Below are 24602 nucleotides of genomic sequence, written 5' to 3' on the forward strand. Positions count from 1 at the left end.
TTCTGTTACCTAATGCTGAGGACTCACTCTACACTCAAAACCTCATATGGAAATAATTTTGGTATTTCTAGTTCTTTATTAATTGATCTTCATCTAATGAAGCAGCTTTATGCACCATGCAGTGTTGGCTTTCTCTTTCAGTTAGTGTTACCTACAAACAATTAAAAAGGGTTTTTTGAAGTCTGCCTGAGCCCCAGAGGCCTTGGCGTGCCTCACATAAAGCTGCTTGAAGCTGTTTTCCACTGAACAGAACAAGAACTGTGGCTGAGGGGTTGTTTTGCACCGATGACTCATGACTCTGCTTGCAAGAATATGTACTTTATGAATACAAAGTGCCCAATGCAGAAAGAACAGAGGGATAATGGGCTCAGGTAATCAAGCCAAGTTTGATATTAAATGTTTTATCTTCTCAGGGAAGCCAGCAAAAAATGTCTGTTCTGATGTCTGTCAGCTCCTTTCCAAGTTCAGGGGAGGAGGGAGAGACAGAATGGCAGCAAAACTTCTGGCTTCATTTTAATGAAGGTTTCTGTTTGTTCCTGCAGTTGAAGTGAAAATTGAAGTTGTGATACCTGAGAAGGAGAGAAGCAAGGAGGAGATGTCACCCAATGGGAAAGCCAGCCCCCTGATCTACAAAGTCAATGGAACTGCCCGGCACTACCACCTCGAGGAACATCCAATTGCCAGCAATCCCTACCACAACCCAAAGGACATGGTGGAAGCATCCGTTTGCCACGTGAAGGACCTGGAGAACGGACAGTAAGTGCCTAAACTTGTTGCAGATAAAACTTGAGAGACCTTATAACCCAATCTGAACACCTTGTCTCATTTTTAGAGTTTCTGGAGATGATAGTTGAACTTAGTAAAATAAACATTTTTTTTAATCTTAAAAAATTATATCATGGACAAGTGACAACTGTTTTTTACCAGAAGGTCTGCTGTTCCCAGCAGGGCCTGTGCTGGGACTTGTCTCAGAAAGAGGTGATGTTCTGTAGCAGAATTTCTCAGGAGGGTCTGCTCAGCTTGTGTTAGCCAACCCAGACAATTTTTTATACATTTGTAGCCTTAGGTGATTTTACGAAGCAGCACCAGAAGTGTGTGGGGGGAGCTGATGGGGAAGGCAGTGTGCTCCATCCTGGCTGCAGTGCCTGGCTCTTCCAGCTGAGCTCATCAATTTGCTCTTTCCACTAAGGATGCAGTTTTTCAGATCTTTTGCAAATGAGAACACACTTCAGCTGGGCACATTCACTGCCCTGATGTAAGAGTTTTCTGAAGTCTAAAAAGTGGCTGTCCCCTTCACTGTGCTTTACAGGCTGATGCCTCTTTTCTGGGGTAGAAGAACAGGTTCCATCAGGCTGATGGCCGACATCTTAGTGGGCTCCATCCATGTGTGGAAGAAAATAGCTTGGAATAGCTTTTGTTCCAGCGAGGGAGCAATGTCAGGTGTGTGGGACACACCAGGAGTCTGGCAGCTATTTGCTTTAAATGGAAGTATTGGCTGTGGTAATATCCTAGAATAATCCATGTACTACAGGCTACTTTGGGCTAAACTTTAGGGGCTTCATGGGCCATAAATTCTTCTTATTAGTTAAATTCATCCAGGAATGAATTAGTTTTTTTCATTGCAATGGGAATTTATGTATTAGACCATTCTACAGAGGGATGCACTGGACTCTCTTGGATTAAATCTTCATGTGATGAGGAGCAGCTGAGGTCACTTGGCTTGTGTCCTGGTGCCTGCCAGGACAGGGTGAATTTTTTCAGTAGCCAGGAGGGGCCATGACCAGGACCCAGAGGTTATTCTATACCACCTCATGTCATTTCTGGAGGCAGGGGGAAGAAGGGATTCCTTCCAGGTGAGCAAGTGTGGTGGTAATGCTGGTTCTGAGCCGGAGGGAGTGTTTTGGGTAATGCTGGTCCTGTGGAAGGAGCAGTGGGGTAGTGTGGCTGAGATTGGGTCCAACTCGGTAGTGAGCATTTTTGCATGTAAATCACTCTCTCTTTTGTACACTTTTGTTACTAATATTGTCGCTGTTACTGTTCCTTTTCTTATCTCATTGCTGTTTTCCAGTAAATTGTTCTATCTCAACCAGTGATCTTTACCTTTTGTGCCTCCAGTTCTTCTCTCCAGCCCACAGGAAGGAAGGGGGAAGGAGAGAGGGGAGCGAGTGGCAGTGGGTTTTTAGTGGGAGCACTAAATTGGGGAATACCATTCCTAAACCATGACAGCTTTTTCAGTCTGTAGAAGAGGAGACTGAGGGGAGACCTCATCACAGTCTGCAGCTTCCTCGTAAGGGCCAGCAGAGGGGCAGCACCGCTCTCTTCTCTGTGTGACCAGTGACAGGACCTGAGGGAATGGCTGGAGCTGTATCAGGAGAAGGTTAGGCTGGATATTAGGAAAAGGTTCTTCCCCCAGAGGGTGGTTGGGCACTGACCAGGCTCCTCAGGGCATTGGGCACATCCCCAAGGCTGTCAGAGCTCAAGGAGTGTTTGGACAACGCTCTCAGGCACAGGGTGGGATTGTTGGGGTGTCCTGCTGCAGGGCCAGGAATTGGACTTGATGATGATACTTGTGGGTCCCTTTCAACTCAGGATTCTATGACTCTTCAAGCTCTGCTGAGCCCAGAGAAGTGCTGGAGGGCCATTGGGACCTGGAGGCAAATGTCCTCCTCCAGTGAGAGGTGGGGATGAGGACTCAGTGGAGATGCTCTGGAATGGAGGGCAAGCAAAGTGGCTGCAGTTTCTCCTGGGAGACGATGGGTAACCTGCTGCCTCCTGTGCAGGTGAGTAGTGACAGCAAGAGGACCCAGGGCAGAGCACAGGTAGCGACTGGAATTGCCTCGAAGGTGGAGTGAAGCAAAAAGGGGAGACTATCCCGGGAAATACTGGTTGCACAGGGACGGTACTGTTCCAGGGTCAAGATGTAGGCTAATGCCTGAACACCTGAGTGTCATGGAGGCTTCTGTGTCTGCTGACTTTGTGTTGGGGTGTTACTAGAAGAGTGTGCTCTGCTTTAGTGTCCCAGAGCAAGAAGGATGTAGGAAAATTAGGTTGGTCTGCCCTTGTGAGACCCCACCCGCAGTACTGCCTCCAGCTCTGGAGTACTCAGCACAAGCAAGACATGGAGCTGCTAGAGAGGAGGCCACAGAGGTGCTCCAAGGGCTGGAGCCCCTCTGTTCTGGAGCCAGGCTGGGAGAGCTGGGGGTGTTCAGCCTGGAAAAGAGAAGGCTCCAGGGAGACCTGAGAGCCCCTTCCAGGGCCTAAAGGAGCTCCAAGAGAGCTGGAGAGGGACTTGGGACAAGGGCCTGGAATGACAGGACAAGGGGGAATGGCTTTATAGAGAAAGAGGGCAGGAATATTGGGAAGAAATTCTTCCCTCTGAGTGTAATGAGGCCCTGGCACAGGCTGCCCAGAGAAGCTGTGACTGCCCCATCCCTGGAAGTGTTCAAGGCCAGGTTGGACGGGGCTTGGAGCAACCTGGGCTGGTGGAAGGTGTCTCTGCCCATGGCAGGGGGATGGAACAAGATGGTCTTTAAGGTCCCTTCCAACCCAAACCAGTCTGGGATTCTGTGATTCTATGAATAGATTGACTGGGAAGCAGGCTGTATGGTAGATGAAAAGATTTGGAGAGCTCTGCTGGCTGCAGGGAAGGTGAGGAGGAGCTGGTTGCAACCTGTGAGAACACACATGGCTGCAGGTGGCCATAGCAGGGAACTCCTCAGCTAAAGCCTGGGCTAGGAACTGGCATTGGTCTGGGAACCGGGCCCACACTTCAGTCTTGTGTGCATCAGCTGCTGAAACATGCTACCGACTGTGGCAGTAGATGTGCCACCACTGGACATTTTAGATTGAGAATAGCTGTTTTCTAGCAGGCTGAGTCCATATTAAGAGAGAGGTGCTGTGAGAGGGTCCCACAGCTCATGTAAAGCAATGTGCCAGGCCAAAGGAGTTCTCTTGCTTTGGTACCCAGAGGGATTTTCCAGGATGCTTCTCCCAGCGAGTGTGCTGGGCAGGGGTGTGCGAGGGCACGGCCGCAGCACTGGCACGAGGGTTCAGGCACCACTGCATTGTGTTAGTGGAGTCTGCAAGCACAGGGTATGCTTTCTGCCCATCCTTTCTGTCTTTCTGGTACCATCATGACCTCAGCAGAACCAGTAAAAGGTACTGATGGATAAACTGGTGCTGCTGCAGCCAGCCAGCCTCCCAGCAGGCTAAGTGGGGGGACAGAAAACAGCCCCCAGTGCTCCCACAGCTCTCGAGCAAAGGTCCTTTGCTGGCCAGAGCTGAGTTTTAGCTGATGCTTCCCAAGTGGGGAGTGGATTGGTGCAATAGGACAAATTCCCAACTGAGTAAACAGTCTAGCAGGGTGCAGGACAGTGTAAATAATTCTCTGGATTTCTCTGGAGTGAGTGCAGGATTGGAGCCTTGCAGGTGGCTGTGTGCTGCTTTGAAGACACCAGGTCTTGGTTTTGACTCTCTCAGCTCACACAGCTCCTTGGGTAAGCTGTAAACTCTTTCACTTATCTTATCTTCCCAAGGAGTTATGGTTGCCATTTAACAGGTTTAATCAGCTGAGGAATGCAGCAGGACTTGTACTGCTCCGTTCTGCTTGTGCTGAGGGAAGAGCTCCAAGTGCCAAGTGTCCTGCATGGGGAGCGAGCAGAGCTGCATCACTAGGGAGCAGGGCAGCCAAGTTACTGGGACAAAATTGCTTCTGAGGGCAGGTGTGATGAACTCTGCTGGTTTTCACCCATGATGGCAAGGAAATCAGGAAATTGGCAAGAAAATTGGGAAATTGAGCATTTGTCATTAGGCAGTTGATGCTGGTGGAGCAGGCACCTGCCCAAAGTCTTGTCCAAGGTGGGTTTGAAGGTGTGACAGGAGTGCTGGTGGGCTGAGCCCCATTTTCATCTCCATGGAAACAGAGAGTGGGACAAGTGTCTCTGTAGCCTGGGTTTAAGTGGTGGGATAGAGTTGGGATGTTACCTGAAGAGGAGTGAGCATGCAAAGTCAGTCCCATTCTTCCAAGACCCTGGAACTTGGCATGCATGAACAGCATTCCGGGATCACACTTGGCCAGTGGCCACCTTGAGCTGGTGGGATTTGCTGTGGGCACAGTGGTATGTTTGGTAGCCCAGAGGCAACGTCAGGGCTGACTGTAGATGAGATGATCCACTCCGTGCAACGGGAGCAGCCAGGATTTCCAGATAAACATCAAACTGTGTGGGAATAGGCTGTCTGGCTGGAAGAGGGGAAGTTTCCAGGGGACAGCAGCTCTGTGCTCCATGTCCAGCTCCCTGAAAAATAAGGGCTCTCTCCTAGACCAGGTTGCTCAGAGCCCTGTCCATAGAATCATAGAATATCCTAAGTTGAAAGGGACCCACAAGTATCATCATCAAGTCCAATTCCTGGCCCTGCAGCAGGACACCCCAACAATCCCACCCTGTGCCTGAGAGCGTTGTCCAAACACTCCTTGAGCTCTGACAGCCTTGGGGATGTGCCCAATGCCCTGGGGAGCCTGGTCAGTGCCCAACCACCCTCTGGGGGAAGAACCTTTTCCTAATATCCAGCCTAACCTTCTCCTGATACAGCTCCAGCCATTCCCTCAGGTCCTGTCACTGGTCACAGAGAAAAGAGATCAGAGCTGCTCCTCATGAGGAAGCTGCAGACTGTGATGAGGTCTCCCCTCAGTCTCCTCTTCTCCAGGCTGGAAAAAACAAATGAAGATCCAAGGTCTGACCTGAAATCAATGTCCAACCTGACCTTGAATGTTTCCAGGGATGAGGCATCCACCACCACTCTGGGCAACCTGTGACAGTGCCTCACCACTCATTGTAAAAACTTCTTTCCTATATGTAAACTAAACTGATCCTCTTTTAGTTTAAGACTGTTCCCTCTGGTTCTATCAAAAACTGGGAGATGTCAAAGAGAACCTTCCATGAGAATGGCTCAAGGTTTGTTGGCTCCTGTGCAGAGCAGGGCTGAACCCAGCAGCACTGAGGAGGTGAAGCCCCTTGGTGACTTACAGCTGGGGCCTGGAACCTGGTGCTAGGAGAAGGTTTCTGTGTGAGCTTCACTCTGCAAAAACAGCTGAGGGAAACATCAAGGAGGTCACACACAGGTGTCTACTGTCGTGAGGGATTTATCAGGAAAAGGTGACCCACGTTGTTGACCCTGTGACATGGCCAGGACCAGAGCACAAACCCCTGAGGTGTGGGAGGCAGACTCCAAGGGGCAGAGTCACCCCTCCTGGTTTTCAACTCCGAGACATATTGTGTTTGCTTTCAAAGACTAAACACAAGCCTGGCAGGGACCTGCTTATCCACTGGGGCCAGGAGGGGAGGTGAGGTTGCAGTAAAACCAATTTGGGTTCTTGCTCCCATTACCAGGTTCCCCAGCAGCTGGGGAGGTGCTTTGGGCCCCCTCTTGGCGCAGGGGGATTAAGATGCTGTCACTCAGCTTGGATGTGCCCCACGCTGGGGACAACAGATCCACCTCCAAAACTGGCCTGGTGACAAGGACTGACCCACACCTGTAGTCACCTGGAGCCAGTGGTGAGCAAGTTGAAGGAGGCAGGGAGCTGGCAGGACCAGGTCTGGGTTGTAGGGTGAGGGGGTGGCATCTGCTGTGAGGTGGATGCTCTGTCATCTCTTTCCATACTCCTCCTCCCCAGGATGAGGGAAGTGGACCTGGGCTGCGGGAAGGCTCTGCTCATCAAGGAGAGTGGTGAGTTCCACGCCGTGGGACACAAGTGTCCCCACTATGGGGCTCCACTGGTCAAAGGTCAGTCTGCATCCTGTCCTGGGAGAGCAACTGAGGGCATCACAGGGTGGGCAAAGGACAGCCCAGTGTTCACCTAGCTGTGCTGCCGGGCACAGGGCAGTTCCATACCACACACTGAGCATCACCTGGGCATCTTCTGGCTGGGGAAGGCATGGGCAGCAGGCTGGGGTTGCACAAACCTCCCCGGATCACTTTGCCACAGCTCTGGTTGCAGTTGACACCAGCTGCCACTGTTGGTCACAGGGCTGGGGCTTCTGCTAGTGACTGTAAATCAAAAGGAGGAATCTCTTTGGGCTGATGAGATCCTTTCAGTAGCAAGAAGAATGTTGCTCATGTTATTGACTGAAGTGGGATGAGGCGTGGGGGTTTCCCATCTTGGCATTAAAAATATGCATCCTGGCACTTTCTCAGCATCAGCTTCAGGCAGGTCCCTGCCCAGAACCTAAGCAGCAGCATCAGGCAGTGCTGGTCTGGCTGTGTGTGGAAGTGCATCACCCAAACTGAGGTTGGGAGGACTCTTTACTGGAAGTGGGATGCTGGGGAAGGCAGCAGAGCATCGTGCTGTGTGTCCTCTGGGCATCACTGGCCCAGCAGCAGTGCTGGCTGTAGCAGCCATGCTCTCAGCCCCTCACCTGGGGTGAGTTGAGCAGGGCAGAAGAGCCCCATGCTGCCCTGGAGGTGAGAGTTCACCTGCCCTTTCAGAGACCTGTGGGTACATTCCTCAGACTGGCTGTCACACAGGGATCTCACTGGAGAATTTGCTGCAGCAGTAAGTACAGGGGCTGCCCTTCCATCCCCACACGTGATGATGACACATGGGACTGCTGTGCCTCAGGCACAAGCTCAATACCAGTCTATGGCCGCATGGTAGCCAATGCTCTGCCCCAGCACTGCAGCAGGGAAAGCTAAAGTCCAAGGTAGCAGCCTCTGAGCAAATACCTGGAGAAATGAACGCATGGCTTTGGGCATGCTTGTGCCTTCCAGGTGTGTGCAGGCACCTTGCTGTGTCAGAGTCTGCTCTGGAACACACATGCTCTAAATCAGTGATGCTCTGAGTCACTGCCTCCTCTGGGTGCTACTGGGGCTTAAAAGGATGACGAGACTGTGGAGATGACAGCCTCATCCTGGTTGGAGATGGGGGCTATATCCCAGGCAGAGCAGACAACTTTGGAGCTGTGCCCAGAGACCTGGGGGATGTTGCCATCCAGGCATTTTAGAAGGAATTGCTCGTATAGGATCCCAGTTGGTCCCAAACAGCTGAGCCTGTCCAATGTGCATGTTGAGAGAAGTCCAGTGTTGCCCATCCAGGTCCACATCAGCTGACATGTGTCCTGGAGGAGAGGTGCCATCCCAGAGAATGGCAGGCATCTGCAGGGCAGCATCAACCCTACTCTGCTGTGTTCCCTGCAGGGGTTTTGTCCAAAGGAAGAGTCCGCTGTCCCTGGCATGGAGCTTGCTTCAACATCGGCACAGGTGACATTGAGGACTTTCCTGGCTTGGATAGTTTACCCAGGTTCCAGGTGAGACCCTTGTCCTTGCAGCAGCAGAGGAAACACAGAATCACAGGATGGTTTGGGTTGGAAGGGACATTGAAGACCATCTTGTTCCACCCCCTGCCATGGGCAGAGACACCTTCCACTAGACCAGGTTGCTCCAAGCTCCATCCAACCTGGCCTTGGACACTTGCAGGGATGGGGCAGCCACAGCTTCTCTGGGAAACCTGTGCCAGGACCTCATCACCCTCAGAGGGAAGACTTTCTTCCCAATATTCCTGCTCTCAGTCAGAAGCCATTCCCCCTTGTCCTGTCATTCCAGGCCCTTGTCCCAAGTCCCTCTCCAGCTCTCTTGGAGCTCCTTTAAGCACTGGAAGGGACTCCTTAGAGCTGAACAATTCCAGGCTGAACAATCCCAGCCCTCCTCAGGGCTACTCTCGATCCCTTTATCCCCCAGCCTGGGTTGATGTTGTGGATTGCTCCAGCCCACGTGCAGCAAGTATTTGGCCGTGTTGAACCTCATGAGGTTCCCATGGGGTCACTTCTCCTGCCTGCCCAGGTCCCACTGGATGGATCCCTTCCCTCTAGAGCATCAACCACACCACTCAGATTAGTGTCACCCACAAAATGTCTCTTTGTTTTGGGATAAGCAATGTTCTTTATGGCATGGAGCTAATGTTTTCCAAGGATGTGCTGGTGTGGGTAGTGGAGAGCAGCACCTTCACCTAGCTTCTTCCTCCCTTGCACCCACCCGTGGGCATCAGACACCTCCTGCGACCCTGGGGGAGTAGGTGCCCAGTCTCAAGTAGGAGTGGGCTGGGAATGAGAAACCATAAGTAAGCCTGGGATAGAAATTAAGTTGTACACTGAGCGTCAGTGCGTGGTTGGTACGAAACAGGAGACATCCCACAGCCCTGAGCTGGGATGAGCCCTGCCATGGCCTGAGCTGCTCTTGCAGGCAACCTGCTGCCATTGCTGCTCCATTTGTTAGCTGTTGCCCAGAGGGAGCCCTCACTGTCCTGCAAACTGCTGCTGTTCTGTCACCCTCAGGTGAAGATTGAGAAGGAGAAGGTGTACATCCGAGCAAGCAAGCAGGTAATGGGCCACTGACATCCCAAAACCAAGGCCGATGCTTTTGGGTTTTGCTCTATGTGCATGGGGGTGGGGGAAATGCTTTTCCTTTGGTCCTGTGGCAGGAAAGCCATGCCTGGGCAGAGGGATGTGTGAGTATCTAGCATGGGTGAACTGAAGGTTTCTGATCTTTCAGGTGTTTGTCCTGAGCTTGTCCTATGTTTCCTTAAGCTCAGAGCAACTTTTAATTTAGTTTGCCCATGGAAACAGGCCTCTTCCACCAGCCTTTGGGCCTTGTCTGAATGTGGCATAGTGATGCCAAAGGCCACTTGTGCTCCCTCTTGAGCCCAGACATCAGCTCCTGCTAGGGAGGAATCTGGTGTGTGGGCAGAGAGGGCTCTCATCCCCTGACAGGATGCAGAATGAAGCCCATTCAGGCCACTGCAATCTTTCTTTCCATGAAAAGCCTTCTTTTGGTGCTCATTTGCATGTATATATGTGCAAATCCAGTGGCTCAGAGCCTGATGGACCCTTACAGCACTTGGTTTAGATCCAGAGATGTCACCTGAATGGTAGCACTTCAACTGATTTAAGGATGTGATGAGGGAGACTGAGACTATTCCCTCGACCAGGAATGGATTTTGGCCTCCGATGGTTGGGGACAGTTGGTCTGTGCAGCAGGACTGTGGTGGAACAGGTCCATGGGTGTGTTCTGGGGGATTGGACAAGTCCATTAGCTTTGGATATCAGGTATACAAGCTCTGCTCAGGTGCAGGATAAAATTCCTGATAGAACTTCTTCATTCTCACTTCATCTGTTGGTGCAGAACTGCACAAGAACACACCTGGACTGCTTTTTCTATTCCCCCTCTCCTCCCAGCTCTGTGGGGTGAGAGTTCACCTGCCCTTTCAGAGACGGATTGGATGGATTTGCAGAAGATGGTGGATTTATTTTAATTTAGTAACTTGTAAAGGGTAGTACACTGGACATTGGAATGGTATTTGGATGAGCAGGGGTTTGAGTCCTTGTTCAGTACAAGGACCCAGTTGTTCCCTTCCTATCCAAGCTGGTTTATGACACTACTGCAGTTGTCCCCATCCCTGCCTGCCTGCCCAGGTTAATGTTGAGTAAAGATAATGGCTTTCCTTTTTGGTGGTGGCACAGGCTCTTCAGACACAGAAGAGGACAAAGATGATGGCAAAGTGCATCTCCTTGAGCAACTACAACCTGAGCAGTACCAACGTGCTGATCATCGGTGCAGGTAAGGATGGCATGTGCTGGGACCACCATGTGTGTCTCCTTCCCAGCAGGGGTGCAGGGAGCAGAGTGTCTGTGTGCTGTATCACCCCCTCCTGCGTCCCTCCTGTGCAAAGGGTCAGACTAGAGGGTCTTCCTGAGCCTTTTTGTCCTACATGCTAATGATCCAAAGGTGCCCTGTGCTCCCATCTGTGGAGCTTTGTTGCTGTCCTTTGGAGCGGGTACCCTGAACCCTCTTCCTGCTACACCCTTCCCAAGTACATCAGCAACCCCAGATTTCCACACCTAATGAGTGTAAAGTCCTCTCAGGTGTCCCTGTGATGTGGATACACTTTTTTCTCTTGGACCTTGTACATCACTGTCTCATCTGATTACAGCTCCAAAGTTCTCACCTCAGGGTGCTTCTCTGAAGATAAATTTTTCCACCTTGTCAACAAATATCAAATCCCTGCCAAAATAGCAAAGCTGCCAATCTGTTTTTTATTTTCTCTTGTTCCATCTTCATTTGTGTATTGCCATTTTTTTAGAAAGCCTGATGGGGTGAAGCCCATCTACTGAATTTCTGGATTGAATTAGATGCCAAGGCTTGACCACGTTGTGGTGAAATGGAGGGTGCTGGACCTGGGGCTGTGAGGGAATGGCTGCTCCTGGCACATGTGTTGTTCTTAATGGATTATAGCCCCCAGGTCACCAGATCCAAGCTGTAGAAATTGGGATCATCTAAGTTGCATCTCACAGCCTGAGCAAAGGGGAAAACCAGCCTAACTGGCTTTTCTGTTGCTGCTGGGTGACATTTTTCCCTTCCTTGTGCCCTTGTTGCCTGAAAGCTGGGGTGTAAAGTATATGCTGCTCCCTGAGGTCAGCTGGAATGTCCTGGCGTGTGGCAGGACTGGACAGTCATCACAATCTCAGTGAAGTCACTCCACAGGCAACATTAGCCACTGCTGAAGGAACTTTCTCAGGCTTTACCAGCTAAATTTACAGGTCTGTTAAAGACCAAAGTCTGTTTTGGTGAATGGGAGAGGTGATTTCAAATCTAGGGTTGTGGGGAGTGTTGGTAAGAGAATGCCATCCAGCCCTACAGCAAGGACCAAGATCCAGCCATGCCCAGCAGAGCTGAGGGCAATCGACTGCAGCCCCTTGCTCATGTGAGGGTCATCCTGGCGTCAGTGCAGCATCAGCTCTGTCTCAGCTTGCTCCTGGCTGCATGCACAGGATGTCCACCCACCTGTCTCTTCTTCTACTGTCCCCTGCCTCCATCATTGGGAGCTTCTTGTTGAGGGACCAAACCATGATACTGTCCAGGTCCATCTTCTCTCTTTGGTGTTACAGAAACCATGTCCCTAGAAACACTTATTATCAAGCAAGGCTTCCTTGGCTGAGAAGAGACTCAAGACTTCTCACCTGAGCTCTCCAGTCTCACAATTAGGCCAAGGAAGAAGGGATGTTCCCATCAGGCTGCCTGGATGCAGGGGAACAGCACACCCCGAGGAAGCTCTTTGTTTGATTTAGCCCTTTTTTTTCTGTGATTGAAACAAGCAAACAAAAAACCCTTAAAGAAATAGCATGGGAAATGCTCTACAGTGAGTCACACAACCAACACTTTGGCTGTGGAGAAGGGAGGGCTCTCTGCCCTCCAGGCTTGGCCATAAATTTACCAGGAGCTGGGTGTGCAGACCCTTCCCCGACTAAAGAAGTCCAAGGGTCTGAGCTACTACTTCTGCCCTGGAGCTTGTGAGAGGTGTGTAGGCATTAGCAGCACTCCTCAGGTGTGGTCTTTGTGGTTTTGTGACACTTGAGGGACAGACAAGAGGATTAATGGCACACTTCTTAGACAGAGGGTCCCTTGTCTTGCCTGGTGCATCCGCCCTGACCAGCTTCCTGTGTGAGCTGTTCAACTTAGGAAGGGCAGGGAAGTGAGGCCAGGGCTGGTGGAGATGGTGTTTTTGGACTCAGCCCTGGCAGGTTTAGCAGTAAAGGGCTCAGATCTGCCAGTGCCCCATACACATGGCTGTCATTGGTCTCCTTCTCCCTTAGGGGCAGCTGGGCTGGTCTGTGCAGAGACCTTGCGCCAGGAAGGTTTCTCTGACCGGATTGTGATGTGCACAATGGACAGACACTTGCCCTACGACAGACCAAAGCTCAGTAAGGTTTGTATCACTCTGAGTATGCCATATTCCTCCCCAGTTTTAAGATTTGCTCCAGGACCTTTCCCCACTGTTATTCATTGCAGCAGCATGGTTCTCTCTCCTTATTCATAATTTCTCTGTTTTCCTTGAATTTTCTTTCCTGTTTGTGACTGAAATATGAAACGCAAAAAAGGAGTTGTTCAGACTCTGAACTATGAGTACTCCAGCACAGAAACAAGGGCGCTCATCCCTGTGAGGGTGGTGAGGCCCTGGCACAGGCTGCCCAGAGAAGCTGTGGCTGCCCCATCCCTGCAAGTGTCCAAGGCCAGGTTGGATGGAGCTTGGAGCAACCTGGGCTAGTGGAAGGTGTCCCTGCAGATTGGAACAAGGTGAGCTTTAATGTCCCGTCCAAGCCAAGCCACTCAAGGATTTATATGATTCTTCACAGGTCTAGCAGTAGCTGTCTTAGCCAGCTTCTACCTGGGTGGATCTTCTTAATGTGTGTCTGCATCAAAATCTTAAAGGCAATGAAATGAGGCATGTGGAAAAATGGTGTTGTCTACCATGTTTTTTTATGAGTGCATGGTTCTTGCTGTCCAGGGATGCTCCATGCCATAATTATGATGATTCTCAATCATCATCACAACTTGATATCTTGATGGCAGTGCAAACATCACTTTTTCTGACACAAATCCCATTTTGCGTTCCAATTTGTAGACGTAGGATGATCTTCTAGTCACATTTCTTTCTGCTGATTCCTAAGCCTTCTTTGATGTCAGACAGCAGATCAGATTGGACAGCAGCATTTGGCCTCGGAGCTTGGAGATAAAATAAGGTGGACTATGTGTTCACCTTCATGTCAGGAATGTTTATCCATGGGGGATGGTACTCTGGAATCACAGCATCTAACTCTGCTTCCAGAAGCAAAAAAAAGGGATTTTCCAAGAAAGGCAAACATGCACATGGCTTTTTTGGGAGCATTCAGGCTATTTCTGTGCTTGGGCAATTCCCACCTGAGGTGAGGAGCAGCTGGCTGAAACCTGCATCTAAGAGTCACAGAGGTTGTGCTGGGGAGCTCAGACAATCTTGGAGTCCCTGTCCCAGCCAGGCGGCTCTCCCAGACACTTATCCCCACATGTGAGTCTTAGACTGGCTTTTCTTCTCTCTCTTAAATAGTAAGAACATTTCACATGCCAAAGGTGTTGTACGTGATCTGTTAAACTCTCCACTAAACACCTCTGGCTGTAGTTGCTTTTAGAAGGTGCACAAAACCCATGGAAGAGAAGGCTGAATTTTTGGGAACAGGCTAGGAGAAAAATGGGATTTTTCTTAATCCTGTTGTGAGTGGGACTGATCATGTACAGAGTTACTGCAGGAGGAGTGCACAATGCTGTAAGCAGCAGACTTCTTACTCCCTGAAACTGCAGCACTGCCCTTCCTCTGCCCTGCTGAAAGCCTGTTATCAGTCTGTCCCCAGGTCCTGCCGAACTGTTCCGCTTTGGACCATGACCACCTCCCTGGTGTGTTGCCATGTCTCTGTTGCCATCTCCAGAGTACCAGGCAGCAGCAAAACCTATGGTGAAAGTGCACTGCTCTGTGTTGCCCTTCCTGGCACAATGGGGTTGGGTATTCCTCTCTGTAAACATGCAGTATTTAAAGAATTTGCAGTAAAACGTGTATGACCCTGCCCCTGTCTCGAGTTCTTCAATACAGGTCTCTCCTCAGCAGAGCACTGTCTGAAGTCAGAGGCTCATCCCAGCCCCTGACCAAGCCACCTCTGGGGATAAGGATCTTGCACATCCATCCCCGTGGGCAGATGGGAAAGCCTTTGATTCCTGCATCCCTTATCCCTCCTGGGTCAAGGCCAAATGTCATGCCTGTTTGGCACAGGTAGATGCTGCTGCTCAGTGCTGTGTGATAAATTGCAGGGCTTGACTGTTCCTGGTACGCTGCAGGCAAGGAGGGATACACTGGAACAGCCAGCAGGTCACTTGATGCTCAGCTTGTCCTCAGCCTAAGTCTGAGTTTGTCTCCACAGAGTCAGAAGGGCAGATGAACTTGGGCTCAACCCTGCATGTAAAGATAATGTACCTCTCACCCCAGTGATCAGGGAAGGCTGGGAAGAGCAAGAACCTCTTACAGCTGAAGATGAGCAGATACAGGCCCATGCCCTGCTTCAGCTTTTGAGGGAACTTGTGCAGCGTTACTTGGGTGCTTTTGAAAGTGTGTCCTTGTATGTTAATATTGCATGTTCTTATTGCTCTTCTACCTTCCATTTCCCTGGTAACTGATTGTTTTCCAAGTAATCATAGAGTGGTTTGGGTTGAAAGGGACTTCTGAAGGTCATCTGGTCCATCCCACTGCCATGGGCAGGGACACCTTGTACTAGACCAGGTTGCTCCAAGTCCCGTCAGCCTGGCCTTGGACACTTCCAGGGATGGGGCAGCCACAGCTTCTCTGGACAACCTGTGCCAGTGTTTTATCACCCTTATAAAATGAGGCTCCTGTGAACCCGTTTGTGCTTTGAGGAGCTGCAGTTATGGCTGCTTTACCAACTCTCAGAAGCACTTACTGCCTCAACTGGTCAGTACCAGCCCCACACCGAGGCAGCAGAGAAGGAACCAGAGCCCAGATCGGCCTCTTGTAACAACTTTTACTTGAAGAGGCTTTAATTCCAGCCTGTAGAACCGCTCCCTTAACCTGTGCCATAAGTGCTGACTTCAGGCTAGTACTGACTTCTCTTGGTAACAACGGCTTCTTCACTCACCTGTTCAACGCCCAGCAGTTGATGGAAAAATGGCTTTTTTTTTGCAGTCAATGGATTCCCACCCTGAGCAGATTGCCCTGCGCCCCAAGGAGTTCTTCTGCACCTATGACATCGAAGTCCTGACTGAAATGCAGGTAAGGAGAGTCCTGTGTGTTCCTGTAGGCTGTCGCCAGCAAGCACTGGTACGCAAAGGTCGTATTTAGGGAATGTGTCTCTGTTTTTGGCTCACTGGATGCCACTGCATAAATGTTGGGTCTACCCCAGCCCCCTGTTCTGTGCCCTAGAGCACAGGTTGCCTGTGGTTGTTCAAAACACAGCTAATGCAACGCTCCCGTGGCGGGAAGGACACCCTGGGTGTGACTATGGTGTGGCCATAATTTCTTACCTGCCATTTGCCAGCACCCTCACATGGATCTGGGGTGGCCAGTTGCCCTCTGATTAGGATAATCAACCTTCAAGCAGCGGAGACAGTGGCTTAAACATTTCTCCCCATTATCTTATTTATACTGGGAGATCTTCAAGGATTTGTGAAAAGGTAACGAGGAATATTTAAGGTCTGGATTGGCCAAGCTGTGGCCTGGGGGGACTAAAACAAACAGACTAAACCCAACTAACTAATCAACTAAAACTAATAAACTAACATAGAGGACTAAAACCGGACAGATGAATTGATTGGGCTGGGAGCTCGGTGAACGTCTGGGATTTCATCCCTTAACATTATTTAAGAATGATTTCAGGTTGCGGCTGTGGATATCAAGAGCAAGATAGCCGTGTTCAAAGATGGGTTTAAGATGGAATACAACAAGCTGCTGATAGCGACTGGAAACATGTAAGCTACAGACAAAAATCTTAAAGATCAAGAGAAACTGTTTTATCTGAGAATGTGAAGAGATTGTGCCTGGGGATAAGGAGTGAAATATGGCAGGTGAATTCAGACACTGAATTTGTTTACAAGAGTGTTTGTGGAAAAGTCAAGGAACACCAAAGATGTTGGATATATCTGTATGTATCTGCATCTACATCTATATCTATATATCTATATCTATATATCATCATCTGTCTATTTCATATATATATATAGACATCATATTTTATAATATTATAGAATCAGAGAATGGTTTGGCTTGGAAGGCAACTTAAAGCTCATCTGGTTCCAACCCCCTGCCATGGGCAGGGACACCTTCCACAAGACCAGGTTGCTCCAAGCCCCATCCAGCCTGTCCTTGAACACTTCCAGGGATGGTGGCCCTAGGACCTTGAACATATTTTCTTTAACAAAACCATCCAAAGTGGAAGTATTCTATTTTTTTTTAGAGGTAATTTTTGCCATGTTGCTCTTTTTACTCTTCAATAACACTCAACCCTAACATCCCTCTGAATTTCATCTTTCATTTCCTGCCAACCTTTAAGATCTTTCTCAGCAATTAAATTTAACACTTCACTGTTGCAGCCCTAATAAGGTGTTGCTGCTGCCCAAGCCTAACAGCTTTGGGAGCCTTGCCCCCAGCATGAGAGTTTTCAGGACTGAACCTTGTCCAGCCATAGGAAAGGTGGTATTGATGTGCTGGGATGCCAGGCATCGCCCCAGACTGGCATTGTCCCTTGCACCCTGAAAGTAGCAGGTCAGTTTGTTTTCAATAGGAGGTTTGTCAAAATTGGCAATTCAAGGTGAAAATAAGGCATCCTGGCTGTCCTTCCTTGTGCTCCTTATACCAAGCCGTAAAACAAAGAACGAGAAATGCAGTCCCTGCATAATTTATCATCTGAGGAAGGGATGCTGCAGAACAGCCAGAACAGGGACTCACATTGAAAGCCAGTGTGCTGCCAGTCACAGCAACAGCCCCACTAGGTGTGAATGGGTGGCGTTGGGGTGTACAGTGCTGCAGCCAAAATGCCATGTACACCAGAAACTGAATTAGGTTCAAAAGAGGGTTAAGCCTTTGGCAATAATTTCAAAATCCTCATACACAAGCTGCAGGTACACTGGGTAAATGTTTTTTAAGGTACCTAAATTTTTTAGGATCATCTGTCCCATTTCCAGATGTGAGTCAGGCAGGGGTCAGATATTTAAAAATAGATAGGTTCCAGTAAGTGTCTGGGGAGGGCACGATTAAGCTGATAACAGCATCAGCAATGTGCCCACAGGAATGGAGAGTGGAGCCTGCATCTTCAGAGCCTTATCAAACTTTCAATATCTGGCTCCAAAGCACTGCTGGAGGACAGAGTGAGTTTTCTGTGTCTTATTAAGCTTCTGAAAATTTTAGGACATGGCAGTGGTTTAGCACAGGTTTGTAAAGGTGGGCCTGTCCTGTGCTGTTCCTGCCCCAGGAAGGTGCTCCCCTGGGTACACAGTGGGGTCTGGGGTGGCTGCCCAGCATCCCCTGCTCGACCGTTGTCCACCAGCATTTGTGTTATTCCGTGTTATGTCTCCGACCCAGAGAAAGGTGAAAAAAGGAGAGTCTGGGATGCTGCTGGAGCCCCAGAAGGGGTGCCTGCTGTCCTGATTGGGGACTGCAGCCACCATGGGGTCGAGAAAAGCAGTTGTAGCACCCTCAGTGTTTTTCAGGCCCAAAGCTCTCAGTTGCAAAGGCAAGGAGATGGAAAATGTTTTCAACATCCGGACACCCGAAGATGCCAACCGTGTGGTAAAGCTGGCCACAAGCAAGAACGTGGTTATCGTGGGCGCATCCTTCCTGGGTGAGTGCTCGCGCAGGCGGTGTGTGCTTCCCAGCTCTCCAACCTTTTCCTGCAGATGGTCCCAAACCCTTGCCCAGTTTGTCACTGCCCAGTTAGTGGTAACCCCCCCTCCCAAACTGAACCTGGGGTAGTCCAACCTCCAGCCCCGGGTGCATGTAAAGACATTTCCTTGCTGAAGAAATTGATTTTCTGAAGAGGCTGGGTTTGCATAGGCACAGATGTTGCTGTCCCAGACTGAAAAGCACATGGCAAGGCCAGTAGTACTGCTCAGGTGGGTTCGAAAAGATTCATTTCCATAAAAAAACCCCATAGATAGAAAATGTCTTGGTGGAGGTTCCCATGCAACTCCTAGCAGTAAAATTCTCCCATTCTGATCAGAGAAAACAGTGACTCCCAAGAGGTTTTTTCAGACTGCAGCTGAGAGTCCCAGCTGTAGGAGGAAGGCCTCTATTGGTTGAGGTCCATTGTTCCATGTGCTATGGCTTCCCAGGTGTAGAGGGTTGACCCTGGCTGGGTGCCAGGTACAGCCACTCTTTCACTCCCTTCTGCAACCGGACAGAGGAGAGAAAAAAAAACAGCAAAGGATTCATGAGTTAAGAGCTGGGAGATGTCACTCTGATCACCATCATGGGCAAAACAGACTCAAAGTGGGGATATTAATTGAATTTATTACTAACAGGGTCAGAGCAAAAGAGTGAGAAGTAAAATAATCTTAAAAAACACCTTTCCCCCACCCCTTCTTCCTTCCATGTTCTCCCTCCTCCCCCCACAATGGCTCAGGAAGATTGGAATGGGGGTTATGGTCAGTTGTTGTTTCTGCTGCTGCTCAGGGAGAGGGGTTGTAGTCCTTTCCCTGCTTCCTGTGGTGTCCCTCCCACGGGACACAGTCCCTGATGGAATGTCTCCAGTGTGAGTCCATCCCTCAGGCAACAGTTCTTCCCAAACTGCTGTCCCGTGGGTCACTTCTCCATGGGGTGCAGTCCTTCATGGATGAGCTGTACTGGCGTGGGTCCCCCACAGGGGCCAGAAGTCCTACCCAGGAAAAGCTGCTCTAGTGTGGGCTTCCCTCTCCACAGGCTGCAGGTCCCTGCCAGGACCCTGCTCCGTCCTGGGCCTCCCATGGGGTCACAGCCTCCTTCCTGCATCCACCTGCTCCAGCGTGGGCTCCTCCAGGGGCTGCAGGGGGGTCTCTGCACCCCGATGCTCCCCCAGGGGCTGCAGGGGCACAGCTGCCCCACCTGCTCTGCACCACGGGCTTCAGGGGCCACAGCTCCGGCGCCTGGAGCATCTCCTGCCCCTCCTTCTGCACTGCCCTTGGGGTCTGCATTGCTGTTCCCATGTTCTCACTCCACTCTTCCCTGGCTGGAATTCTTTCTGTGCAATAGCTTTCTGTTCTTAAATATGTTATCCCAGAGGTGTTACTGTCACTCCTGATTGGTTTGGCCTTGACCAGCGGCAGGAAGCCCGTCCTGGAGTTGGCTGGCATTGGCTTCACCATGGACAGGGGAAGCTTCTAGCAGCTTCTGACAGAAGCCACCCCTGTAGCCCCACTGCTACCAAACCTAACCATAGAAACCCACTACACCAGGGCACTTTGGGGCTTCATCATGACCAATTCCTCCCTTTGATCTTCAAAATCTACATTGAAGAATACCCGAATTGGTGTGGCCCTTTGCATGACCAGGTCTAGTGCCTCCCCAGTTCTCCCAGTAGCGCAGCTCCAACCTTCCCAGTCAGTGTGGGTGAGGCAGCTCCTCTGCTGCAGCCAGTTCCAGGGATGCAGGACAGTGCCGGGGTGGTTCCCACAGCCACTCAGACCTGCTTCCATTCCCCAGGGATGGAGGTGGCTGCCTACCTCGCGGAGAGGGCCCACTCGGTGTCCGTGGTGGAGCTGGAGGAAGTCCCCTTCAAGAAGTTCTTTGGGGAGAGGGTTGGCCGTGCTGTCATGAAGGTGACCTCTCTTTTCCATCTGGAGGGGAGGGTTGGTAACAGAGTGTGTTCTGCTTGTATCACTTATTGCACTAATTAATTAACGTTTATTGACGAAGCTGTGATGGCGGCAGTCAGTAGACAGAGCGGGCTGTGTCTTCCCTCTCATGGTCCATGTGCTGTAGATCACCTTCTTCTGGACTTGTGTTGCAGGGGTGGGGGTGCCAACTCTCTTTGCAGCACGGGTCAAGGCGAGCACAGGGGATGGACAGGGCAGTGCTGGGGGCACAGGGACACCAGGACTGGGGGTGGTTCAGGGTCCTGATGTCCCCTACTCTGTCCCTTGTCCCCCTTCCAGATGTTCGAGAGCAACAGGGTGAAGTTCTACATGCAGACAGAAGTGTCAGAGCTGCGGGAGCAGGAGGGGAAGGTAGGGTGTGGGCAGGGGTTCCCCGGCAGTGCTGCTGTGGCATCCCCCGGGGCTGCTGTTCTATTCCCTGCTGGGGCTTTGCTCTCCCCTCTTTCCTAGTCCCTGAAATTCATATTCCTGGGTTTAGTCCCCAGGAGCAAAAGTGCACCAGCGTGATGTGTGAGGTGGCTTCATTGCTCCCACCCTCCTCCTGTTGCTTTTCTAACATTTATGGTCAGCTTGCACGTCACAAAGGAGGCGAGCTGCCAGCTTGGCTTCCTGCTGCTACAGAGGGTGTTTTGTCCCTAAAATAACTGTGATGCCCCCCCCCCCCTCGTGTCTCCTGCAGCTCAAGGAGGTTGTGCTGAAGAGTGGGAAGGTCCTGCGTGCCGACGTGTGTGTTGTTGGTGTTGGTAAGGGGCTGTGTGGTGCTCAGCTGGGGGCTGGGGGGCTCTCTTCGGTGCCAGAGAAGCTGGAGGGGATGTGGCAGCAAGGGCTCCTTGGGGCTGGGTAGCCAGGGGTGCTGGCAGTGATAGGCCAGCCCTGCTTGGCTGCCACACATGAATCTGAGTAACTAAAAAATGCCTTTCTAGAGCCTCCATCCCAAAATATATTTGGGAAATAGTAATGCGTTTGGTTTTTCCAGAAAAAAAACATTCAAAGCAATTTCATCACCTCAAGTTGTTTTTTATTAAAGCTTCCCCAAACTCAATTTTTTTAAATTGTTTTTTTTAATTGCTGCTGCCAGCAACAAAAAATGTACCCTGTATTATAAAATAAAAGAATACCCCATTATTATAAAATCAAAGAAAATACCCCATAGAAGAGGGTATTTTTCTCCTTTACATTTGGGGGGGAAAAATCCCTTTCCTGCCATCTCTATAATTTTTCAAAATGCTGTGGACTGGAAGAATCACAGAATTAGTTTCATTCTGATTTGTGAAGGCTGGAGGGAAAAAAAGATTAAAAAAGGAAAAGGAAGGGTGAAGCAAAGGTACAGACTGGGGGGAGGCCAAGGAGCCCTGGCTGGAAACTCAAAGGTTCCCTTTTAAATATAACTTTTTTTTCAAAATAAAAGAGAATTACATTGAAAATTACCTCCAAGCACTAGAAAAGGGTGATGGGCAGATTACAATGATGGCTTAGGGAAGGATAGGGATCCTGGGAGGCAGAGACTGATGCAGTGGGGTCTCCATAGGGTGCCTGGCCCTGCTCCCGGGGCAGTCATTGCCTTTCCCTGGGCAGACTGACTGTCCTGGCACAAGGGGATCTGCTGGTCTCGGGGTCAGCCCCCCAGGGCTGTGGGACACTCAGATACTGCAGCCTTTGCCTTCTCCCACAGGTGCAGTTCCAGCAACGGGCTTCCTCAAGCAGAGTGGCATCAATATCGACTCCAAGGGCTTCATTGTGGTCAACAAGGTGAGCCCAGGGGCAGCCCCTGTGGGAGGGAGAGCAGGAGGAGCTGGGTCAGCTCTCCTCACAGAAGAGCTTCCCGGGGACTCCAAACTGGTGCCACAGGTGCTTTTCCTGGCTTTTTATCTGTCAAGATTGGCAGAATTGGAATTTTGGAATTCTGGGGGTTGGCCTGTGCAGGGCCAGGAGTTGGACTCGATGATCTTTGGGGGTCCCTTCCATCTCAGGATATTCTATGAGATGCTGAGATTCTGGGAGCATCATCAGGAGCACCTGGGACCACCCCTGGAAGTGTGGGATTTGCAAACCCCAGCCCTGAATGCTCTGGCTTGGATCTGGTTCTGAGCTGCCCTGGAATGGTGTGGATATTCTGGGGGGAAAGAAATTGAGAAAGATCCATCTTTCCAGGTATCCTAAGGGATCTCATCCTTTCTCCCCACCACCAGTGACTGCGGTGGAGCGGTGCTCGTGCTGTGGGTGGTGTGTGCCGTGAGCGAGGAGCACTGTCGGGGAGCTGGGGCTCTGTGCCACCCACCCTGCGCTTAGTGCTCATCCATGTGATAAGCTGGGCTCTATCTGCAAACACTGACAGACCCCAGACTTCTAAGAGGGGCTCCAGGACCCCAGTCCATGTCTCTTTTTACTGGATAACCAACTGGCAGAGGGATACTGTAGGTCCCTGCCCATGTGTTCTCCTTTGAAAGTGAAGAAGGGTGAATGAAATCCCATGTGGGGGTCTCACAGCCAAGCAGAGGTTGTCTGTGTGTTCCTGGGGACATGGCAGCTCTGGAGCAGTTCTCTGTTTCTGTTTGTGTGGTGCAAATCCCACTAATGCACACCTGTGTTCCCTGCAGATGATGCAGACCAACATCCCCGGGGTCTTTGCTGCCGGAGATGCTGTCACGTTTCCGTTGGCCTTGAGGAATAACAAGAAGGTGAACGTCCCCCACTGGCAGATGGCCCACATGCATGGTAGGTACTTAGCAGAAAAGAGACTTTTGCAGATTCCTGGGAAATTTCCAAACCCTCTAAGGAGAGAATGAGATAACTGTCAACAGGGAGACTGGGTGATTGTATTGAACATTTTGAAGCGTGTATATTTTATCCTGCCCAATATGCCTCATCTGTCAGCATTTGTGCCAAGCTTTGCCTAACAGTGCCTCGTCACAAGCGCAGAGGTGCCGAGAGACAGGCTTTTCCATATGCCCTCTGCTTCCTGGCATCTGCATTGCTGCAGGAGCCTGCTCGCCTCCTTGCCTGAGGATGCTTAGTAGCTCGCATCCTAAAGTCAACCCGGGCTCAGATTTCCAACTGGGCTGCCCACACTGCCAGGCTGGCCCAGGAGCATGTTGCAGAGCTCGAATCTTTGTCCCCTTCAAGTCAGCCTGAAATCCCTGGTGTGATCAGCTGCCCTCAAGGCCACAGTCCTGTGAGGAGGTTTCCCTCTGGGTGGGTGCCCTGGGTGAGAGGTTTTGGAACCACAGCTCCCAAGCCAACCTTTGGACACAGCCCCCTGGTCCAGACATGCCTCTGCAGCAGGGACCGTATCCCAACAGTCACCGTGCCTCCAGGGGTTTGTCCATCCCATCCCTGTCTGGGTGGGAGCTCAGCATGCTCTCAGCCCTGCCACTGTTCCAGAAGTTGGGGGAAAAGAGTCTCATGGGCATATCGCTCATGCCAGTGGAGGTGACGAGTAGGAGCTGCACCATGGGAAGGAGTCCATGCCCATCTTCGGACGATGTCGTGTGCTTTCTGCTTGGTCTTTGTTGCTGTGTGGGGTGTTTTCAGCAGCAGTTCTTGGTTTCCCTGTACTCTGTGACTGGGGATATTGATGCTGTGCTGTGACTTGAAGGCAGACCATGATGCTTGCCCTGGTGTGGGAATTCCTCAATCCTGCTGCTGCTGTCTTCCAGGCCGTATCGCTGCACTCAACATGCTGGCCCATGGCACAGAGATCAGCACCGTCCCATATTTGTGGACTGCTATGTTTGGGAAGAGCATCCGGTATGCGGGTAAGGGGCTCCCGAGGCTGCTGTGGCATTTGTGCTGGTGGAGGTGTCCTGGCATAGAGGAGCCACAGCCACCTCCCTTGCTGTGGACCCTCCACACCAACTTGTGCCGCAGGTCCGCTTCCCTGCCTGGCTTCTGAGGGGTTTGGTGTCTTCTCTGAAACCTGTCTGCCATGAAGTGCACTTCTCTAAACGTGATGGAGGGTTGATTTAGATTAGATAATGGGAAGAAATTCTTCCCTGTGAGGGTGGTGAGACCCTGGCACAGGTTGCCCCATCCAACCTGGCCTGGAACACTTCCAGGGATGGGGCAACCTGGTCTAGTGGAAGGTGTTCCTGCCCATGGCAAGGGGTTTGAACAAGGTGGTCTTTAAGGCCCCTTCCAACCCAAGCCATCCTGTGATTCTGTTATTTTTGGTACCCACATCTTCCTGTGCTGGTTTCTTGGTCACCACAGGACGTTCTTTGTGTAGCTCTGGAGTGAAACACCCTCTCTTAGAGCTGGATACAGAGGAATTGTTGCTGAATCCACTTCTTCTTCTCTGCTTTGCAGGCCATGCGGAAGGATTCGATGATGTTGTCATTCAGGGAGATTTAGATGAACTGAAGTTTGTGGCATTTTATACCAAGTAGGTGTTTCTCTTTTCC

General features: G+C 50.7%; 1 protein-coding gene and 1 long non-coding RNA gene across 4 annotated transcripts in view; one reads left to right on the plus strand and one right to left on the minus strand.

Moving 5' to 3' along the window:
• AIFM3 (apoptosis inducing factor, mitochondria associated 3) overlaps window positions 1–24602 on the plus strand; it is a 53446-nt gene that overhangs the window by 21069 nt on the left and 7775 nt on the right. For all 3 annotated transcript variants that reach the window (XM_027670509.1, XM_027670511.1, XM_027670510.1), the window contains exons 3-18: window positions 543–756; window positions 6671–6780; window positions 8191–8300; window positions 9324–9368; window positions 10509–10605; window positions 12639–12751; window positions 15545–15631; window positions 16235–16326; window positions 18064–18194; window positions 20030–20145; window positions 20482–20553; window positions 20882–20945; window positions 21875–21951; window positions 22800–22917; window positions 23859–23957; window positions 24508–24583. In XM_027670509.1, coding sequence (XP_027526310.1) covers window positions 543–756; window positions 6671–6780; window positions 8191–8300; window positions 9324–9368; window positions 10509–10605; window positions 12639–12751; window positions 15545–15631; window positions 16235–16326; window positions 18064–18194; window positions 20030–20145; window positions 20482–20553; window positions 20882–20945; window positions 21875–21951; window positions 22800–22917; window positions 23859–23957; window positions 24508–24583 — 1621 coding nt within the window. The remainder of the gene's footprint in view (window positions 1–542; window positions 757–6670; window positions 6781–8190; window positions 8301–9323; window positions 9369–10508; window positions 10606–12638; window positions 12752–15544; window positions 15632–16234; window positions 16327–18063; window positions 18195–20029; window positions 20146–20481; window positions 20554–20881; window positions 20946–21874; window positions 21952–22799; window positions 22918–23858; window positions 23958–24507; window positions 24584–24602) is intronic.
• LOC113960766 lies at window positions 523–15595 on the minus strand. Its single transcript, XR_003532093.1, has 3 exons — window positions 15498–15595; window positions 12260–12395; window positions 523–569 (listed from the first exon to the last, which is right to left on the minus strand). It is a non-coding gene; the product is annotated as an uncharacterized LOC113960766 (long non-coding RNA).

Source organism: Neopelma chrysocephalum, unplaced genomic scaffold (assembly GCF_003984885.1).
Source record: "Neopelma chrysocephalum unplaced genomic scaffold, ASM398488v2 Primary Assembly neopelma1_96873, whole genome shotgun sequence".
Taxonomy (NCBI): domain Eukaryota; kingdom Metazoa; phylum Chordata; class Aves; order Passeriformes; family Pipridae; genus Neopelma; species Neopelma chrysocephalum.